We start from the raw sequence: 7558 nt of genomic DNA on the forward strand, positions 1-7558 counted from the left end.
ACACCCCAATTTTTTGTAGTATTTAATGATTTGTTATATTGTAGTATAACTAGTGTGTTTATAATGGTATACAATTCAGGCACGATAATATTACACGGACCTATTAAAATATTTCCTTCGAGCCGGATTTGAACCAGCGACCTAAGGATTTCAGCAGTTAGCCTCTACAGTCCTCCGCTCTACCAACTGAGCTATCGAAGGGAGATATACGTGTTCAGAAAAAGCAGGATTCTATTCGTTAGTGCACAAGGAAGCAAGACGTTTAGCAACTGAAAAAAACAAGCCTCTCTTATTTGACAAATTCTGGTAGTCCTTCCCCGTTTCGGCCGGTAGCTTCCATTTGCTCTCTAATGAATTTGACTCTGGTCATTCAATTAATCAGTACCTATATGATCAATTGAAACCAAAACTTTAATTGAATCTTAGAACAACTTATTTGTTATTTGGTATACACGACACACACGCACACAAGGTCACCACTGCTGTTACTAGTTATTATTACTATATATTTAAGCTGCTATACTAAGTTACTTCTCACTTTACTACTTATATAACAGTCATCATAATTGGACATATATTATTTTATAAATCATACTATTTATTCTATTGTGTACATCTCACAACGAGTTTTATGACTTGTATTGTTATTTATGGACTTGGCATTTGATTCTTGATTGATATTGTAATGCATTGTTGTGGAGAGTTAGCGAGTAAGCATTTATGCACATGACGAAAAAACTTCGAATTGATATGACATGGGCCGACGAAAATGTTTTCCTTCGAGCCGGATTTGAACCAGCGACCTAAGGATTTCAGCATTTAGCCTCTACAGTCCTCCGCTCTACCAACTGAGCTATCGAAGGGGATATAAAGCGTAGGGAAAAAAGCGTTTTTCAATACATCTTTTCCTAAAAGAGACTTGAAAGTCGGATAAAAATATATATAGAATAACGTTGTCTTACTGTTTGCACATGGCTTGCGTGTTAATGTATGTCTCACCAATCAGCCTTTTTTAAGCAGTCTACTTTGGCTCCTTCATTGAGCAGATAGCTCAAACACTCCCGCTGTCCCATGGACGCAGCTTCATGCAGAGCTCTTTTGTAGTCGGTATTGTACAGCTCTATGTCCATCCCAATCTCTTTTACWAAAAATTGCACAATGTCCAAGTGGCCATGACGGGCGGCATAATGCAACAATGTATCACCCGATTTCCCGAAATGTTTTTTGTTGACAAAATGTGCAACAATGTTGCCACTAAGTTCCTTTTTAAGTGTGCACAATTCGCCATCCTGGGTAAGCTTGATTAAATATTTCAATGCGTTCTCATCATCCATTGAACATATACATGTAATAAAATTAACTATTTGACACCRTTTAAACTGCTAAAATAGCTTGATGCTGTATTTGATCAGAAGCTAGGGTGACAAGTAGCTTAAATGGTGACGCGTAGGTTAAATTGTTGGTCAACCAAAAGCCTACACATTTCAATTGAGTTCTACTCTACTTTTTACATTAAAAACACAAAAGACAGGAAATGTGAACTTAATACCTGACAATAATACGTTAAAGCAATGCACAATGCACACTGTTCTACCATAGGCTATAGGCTAAAATAGCTTGCACCATGATCCTGCAAGAAATTCGGTTATACACTCTGATCGTCCAGTAGGCTGTAGCAGAATTGTGCACTGGGGCTTGTAGTTKTTGAAATTCATTACTCTCAAAATAACTTCTATTGAATGATAATGCATAGGTTGAGGTGTATTACATTTAATTGATTTAGACTTTGTAAATAACTTCTGCTTGCAATGGTAGTTGTCACAAATTATGTAGGCCTATATAGTAAAGTTATTCAATTGTAGGCCTATAGATCTACTTTTCTTTTTACAATAGGCTAAAACATGTAAAGGTAAGCTATAAAAAAAAACATGCATCCTATGAGAAATAATTTAGGAAGCACAGTTGCTATTGTAGAGTGTAACGCAATCTCAGTAATTATCTACAAGAAGGCATGTGGCACCCGCGGAGCTTTCCATGGGKGRACAAGATGAGGCACATCTGGAAAGAACTTCCTGAAGAAGAAMAAAAAAGTAAAGTTGAGTGGGTGAAGGAGCTTCTCTTTGTAGCATTTATTCAGCTTGGCTGAATATTAGCTTGGCCAGACGTGTCCGGATGGAGTGGTCCTCGATGACACCCAGCTTGATGTTGGTGCCAAACTCCTTCCAGAACTTCTCGTTGTACTGCTCCTCTGCGATCTTCTTGATCATGTYCAGGGTCTTGCGCACCAGCTTCTTGCGAATGACCTGGCCAAAGAGGCATGTTCAGTATGTTGTTAGCAGAGTTGTTGAGTGAAAAGTGGTTGAGTTTAGTGTTGAGGTCCAGGTGGGTTTCGTTGTTTGATTTGAAAGCAAGCCTCACCTTGAGAAGTTTGTGTTGCTGGAGAGTTTCTCTTGAGACGTTCAGAGGAAGGTCATCTGAGTCAACCTGATGGAACAGAGAATAMATTTAAAGATGCAATATGCAAAAATCTGTATGTATATGTCACAATTCAATGGCAGAAGCTTTGGCCGCTTCAATCTTCCAATCGTAGTATTACATGTCCGTATTACATGTCCGATTGTACATGTTCAAAGCGTGGTTAGTTTCCATTGGCCGAATTACACGTTAAACAGGGATTTTGTTATCATAAAACGCGATAAGATCATGTCTGATACATTGCAACACGTCATTAGAAATATATACATTCGTCAGCACATTTACAGTGTAACAATTTATGATAGGCTCATCCGGAAGCCCATACGTTCCTCTTGACTACTGTTGACTACTGTTGACCACTGTTGCTATGGCTTGTCATGCACAACCTCTCAGCGAAGTACCAGGCATGCATTAACATCGACGCTGTACTAAAAAGATCGAGCCCCTCAGACTGCCTACAAACATGTTTTTAGTTTGCCAAATGCATATATTTTGCAAGGAAAAAAATTCTACTCTACAGATAGCCATTCAGCATTTTATTTGTAACGTCAGGAGGCTGAAGAAATCGGCTTCTCACCAAAAGCACTCACAAAACTTCTACAGATGCACATCGAGAGCATCCGTGTCGGGCCGTATCACCGCCTGGTACGGCAACTGCTCCCCCACAACCGTAAGCTCTCCAGAGGGTAGTGAGGTCTGCACAACGCATCACCGGGGGCAAACTACCTGCCCTCCAGGACACCTACACCACCCGATGTCACAGGAAGGCCATAAAATCATCAAGGACAACAACCACCCAAGCCACTGCCTGTTCCCCCGCTATCATCCAGAAGGCGAGGTCAGTACAGGTGCATCAAAGCAGGGACCGAGAGACTGAAAAACAGCTTCTATCTCAAGCCATCAGACTGTTTAAACAGCCACCACTAACATTTAGTGCCGCTGCCAACATACTGACTCAACTCCAGCCACTTTAATAATGGGAATTGATGGAAATTATGTAAAAATGTACCAACTAGCCACTTAAACAATGCCACTTAATATAATGTTACATACCCTACATTACTCATCTCAATGTATATGTATATACTGTACTCTATATCATCTACTGCATCTTGCCATCTTTATAATTACATGTATCACTAGCCACTTTAAACTATGCCACTTTATGTTTACATACCCTACATTACTCATCTCATATGTATATACTGTACTCTATACCATCTACTGTATCTTGCCTATGCCATTCTGTACCATCACTCATTCATATATCTTTATACATATTCTTTATCCCTTTACACTTGTGTGTATAAGTAATAGTTGTGGAATTGTTAGGTTAGATTACTTGTTGGTTATTACTGCATTGTCGGAACTAGAAAGCACAAGCATTTCGCTACACTCGCATTAACATCTGCTAACTATGTGTATGACAAAAAAAATTGATTTGATTTGATTTATGATTTTTCAATGCCGATACTGATTATTGGAGGACCAAAAAAAGCCAATATCGATGAATCGCCTGATTTTTATAAAAAATTGTATATATATATTGTGTACTAATGACAAATTACAACAATACTGAATGAACACTTTTATTTTAACTTGATATAATACATTAATAAAATCTATTTAGTCTCAAATAAATAATAAACATGCTCAATGTATAAATAATGGAAAAACACAGATGTTGGAGAAGAAAATAAAAGTGTCAATATGTGCCATGGTAAAAAGCTAACGTTTAAGTTCCTTGCTCAAGACATATGAAAGCTGTGTGTCAATATTGCCAGTCTTCAATATTCCCAGTTAAGAAGTTTAAGGTTGTAATATTATAGGGATTATGACGCGTTGACTTATTCTCTCATACCATTTGTATTTCATTTTTCCTTGACTATGATGTTCTTATATTCACTTGTTATCGCCACGCTAATCTCAGAGTTGATAGGCTTGACGTCATAAACAGCGCAGTGCATCAAGCATTGCTAAGAACTGCTGGCAAACGCAGTAAATTTTAATGAATGCTTACGAGCCAGCTGCTGCCTACCACCGCTGCAGACTGCTCTATCAAATATCAAATCATAGACTTAATTATAATATAGAAATACGAGCCTTTGTCATTATATGGTCATGTCCGGAAACTATCATTTAGAAAACAAAACGTTTATTCTTTCAGTGAAATACGGAACCGTTCCGTATTTATCGAACGGGTCAACCCAAGTCTAAATATTGCTGTTACATTGCGCAACCTTCAATGCTATGTCATAATTATGTAAAATTCTGCAAATTAGTTCACAACGAGCCAGGCGGCCCAAACTGTTGCATATACCATTACTCTGCGTGCAATGAACGCCAAGAGAAGTGACACAATTTCCCTAGTTAATATTGCCTGCTAACATGCATTTATTTTAACTAAGTATGCAGGTTTAAAAAATATATATACTTCTGTGTATTGATTTAAGAAAGGCATTGATGTTTATGGTTAGTACATTCATGCAACGATTGTGCTTTTGTTAAATCATCACCCGTTTGGCGAAGTAGGCTGGTTTTCAATGATAAATTAACAGGCACCGCATTGATTATATGCAACGCAGGACAAGCTAGTTAACCTAGTAATATCATCAACCATGTGTAGTTAACTAGTGATTATGTGAAGATTTATCTTGTAAAAAACAATCAGTTTAATGCTAGCTAGCAACTTACCTTGGTTTCTTGCTGCTCTCGCGTAACAGGTGGTCAGCCTGCCACGCAGTTTACTCGTGGAATGCAATGTAATCGGCCATAATCGGAGTCCAAAAATGACGATTACTGATTGTTATGAAAACTTGAAATCGGCCCTAATTAATCGGTCAACCTCTAATATTTACACCAATAATACCATGTACTTGCCAAACACTGTGGCTAGATATCAAGTTGATGATTATTCCTGATATGCTTGTTTTTCATTATTTTGTTCAGACAGGCACAGCAGGTCACAGCTACAACGGCCTGAGATGGACCCACAGGAGGGAGGCCGGGGAGGGTCGTACTCCACCGCCACTCCTGTTACTGCTCCTCTCCAGCCTGTGCTATGTTCCGTACCTGGAGATCTGTCTCAGGAGTGGCACTACCTGAGAACACAGGTGTTCCCCCACCTGGATGCCCTCTGCCAGGCCAGAGGCACCTGCTTCAGACCATTGGACACCCAGTGGGTTGACCGGGAGAGCCATCGTCCCTCTGACCTCCCTGACAATAGTACCTCCATCTCCTCCCAGCAGTTGAAGATCAGCCTAGACCTTATCACMCGCTCCTCCTCCTTCCTCTGCCTCCTGGGCCACCGATACGGCCCCTTTAGGCCGGAGCAGGACCCCACACCTCTCCCAGCTGCTGGTCCAGAACGAGAAGCACTCTCTGTGGTGGAGAGGAACCTGCATGTTGCAGCGGATGGAGGCTACCCCTGGGTCCTCACAGGGAGGAACCAGAAGTGCTCCCTGACAGAGCTGCAGATCACCCAGGCAGCCCTGATGGGTGACACCAGACACTGCTTCTTCTACTTCAGAGACTACTCTTTCCATGGGGAAGAGGAGGATGAAGACGGGTACACAGATGAAGGTCAGAGGTCGTTGCTGAGCGTGTTCTCCAAACTGACAGAGGAGGAGAGACACAGAGCCAGGGAGCTGAAGAACAGGGTAGTGYACAGCCTACAACCTGTAAGGTTCTTCAGAACGCTGCAGGATCTGGGGGACCTAGTGAAGAGGGACTGGAAGGGCCTCATGGAACAGCTCTATGGGTCCCTGGACCTGCAGCCAACCTGTTCAGGTAAGTGAACCAGTGCAGCTCAGTTCTGTTAGTTGATCTAGTTCTGTTTACATCTACTTTGTTTATTTCCATTTAGTTCAACCAGCTTTGAAAAGACGGCGAAGATGACTAACGTAGCTCAGTCTGGTTCATATTTGTGTTTTTCAGTGATCTGCCTGATCTTCCAAGCCCTAAAGCAGTGCTTTCTCCCCTGYKCTTTAGGCCWCCTGGACTCCCTTGATAGATGTTATCATGAAGGTGCTGTCCAGGCTCTGTGTCGCTGGTTTGCCCCCTCCACCCAGRYCACTGCTGTCCTGGAGGCACTCAACACATTTACTGCCTCTCTCACTCATTCTGACACGTCTCAGAGTCTAGCAACCTCAAGGAATTCAACCATTAGGTTAACAGGGTAAGAATTTTGGTGTCCACATTAAGCTGGAATCAGTGATGAATTAGTGTGAGATTTGCCATACTTAAAAGTAGATGGAGTTATGCATTCATAGTGTTCAGATATTTTTGTAATCAATGGAAAACATATTTTGACTGTCCTTCCTATTTCCTTTTGCCCTCAGCGACCATGACAAACGTGATTCCGAGGGGTCTATTTTCCTGCTCTGTGGTGAGAGGGGTTGTGGGAAGTCCTCACTGGCCGCCTGGTGGCTTCAGGAGTTCCGGAAGAAGAATCCTAGAATCCCGGCCATCCCTCACTTCTGTGGAATCAGCAGCTCCAGTGTGGATATCAGATCTGTACTGAGACATATCACCACTGAGCTACACCTGGCCCATTATGGTAGACACTCCGGAGTGTTATTGCCTATGTCTGTGAGGGATAGAAACGACTACAATAACATCAACCTATTCACTCCTTTGTCATCTAACCCATCAATTCCAAATGTAACCCGTTGTAGCACTGTTGTATACTTACATTCCCAATTTGACATTTATTCAGAAATTTGTTTACACTCAATTACTTTTCCTGTGAATATAAACTTTACTGCTAGATAAGATGTACTTCAATACTGACTATAAAGAAAAGATGTCTTTACTTTGTGAGAAACCAAACACTGACCTTGTTCTTAAGAAARAAACACGGTCAACATTGTCATACCACTCGTCTGGTCTAGACCGGTGAGACAGACCGATGGTTCCCTCTCATCTCACTCTTCTAAGTAACTAGTGGGGTATTTCTAGTTTTTATATATACATTTGATTTATTCAGGGGAACCTAATTGAAACCAGGGTCTCATTCTCAATGGTGCCCTGAGAACAAACAATAAACAAATCAACATGATAATACAAGAAAACAGCAAAAAAT

At 40.9% G+C, this 7558-nt stretch overlaps 2 protein-coding genes and 2 non-coding genes across 4 annotated transcripts in view; 1 reads left to right on the top strand and 3 right to left on the bottom strand.

The window, feature by feature from the left end:
• Positions 1-6: 6 nt before the first annotated feature.
• Positions 7-2505, bottom strand: LOC112080972 (endoplasmin-like; the record flags this gene model as incomplete). Its single annotated transcript, XM_024146916.2, has 2 exons — positions 7-2303; positions 2419-2505. Coding segments are annotated over 2 exons (261 nt in total), but the record flags the coding sequence as incomplete, so codon positions are not given.
• On the bottom strand, positions 114-201 carry trnay-gua (transfer RNA tyrosine (anticodon GUA)). The gene is given in 2 exon segments: positions 114-149; positions 165-201. It is a non-coding gene; the product is annotated as a tRNA-Tyr (tRNA).
• Positions 776-863, bottom strand: trnay-gua (transfer RNA tyrosine (anticodon GUA)). The gene is given in 2 exon segments: positions 776-811; positions 827-863. It is a non-coding gene; the product is annotated as a tRNA-Tyr (tRNA).
• Positions 2506-3078: 573 nt separating the features above from the next.
• The window catches only part of LOC111981065 (tetratricopeptide repeat protein 41-like), a 17053-nt gene continuing 12573 nt past the window's right edge, over positions 3079-7558 (top strand). Inside the window, exons 1-4 of the mRNA XM_024146913.2 lie at positions 3079-3145; positions 5425-6264; positions 6466-6652; positions 6816-7033. Coding sequence (XP_024002681.2) covers positions 3079-3145; positions 5425-6264; positions 6466-6652; positions 6816-7033 — 1312 coding nt within the window. The remainder of the gene's footprint in view (positions 3146-5424; positions 6265-6465; positions 6653-6815; positions 7034-7558) is intronic.

This window comes from Salvelinus sp. IW2-2015, unplaced genomic scaffold (assembly GCF_002910315.2).
Source record: "Salvelinus sp. IW2-2015 unplaced genomic scaffold, ASM291031v2 Un_scaffold16623, whole genome shotgun sequence".
Taxonomy (NCBI): Eukaryota; Metazoa; Chordata; class Actinopteri; order Salmoniformes; family Salmonidae; genus Salvelinus; species Salvelinus sp. IW2-2015.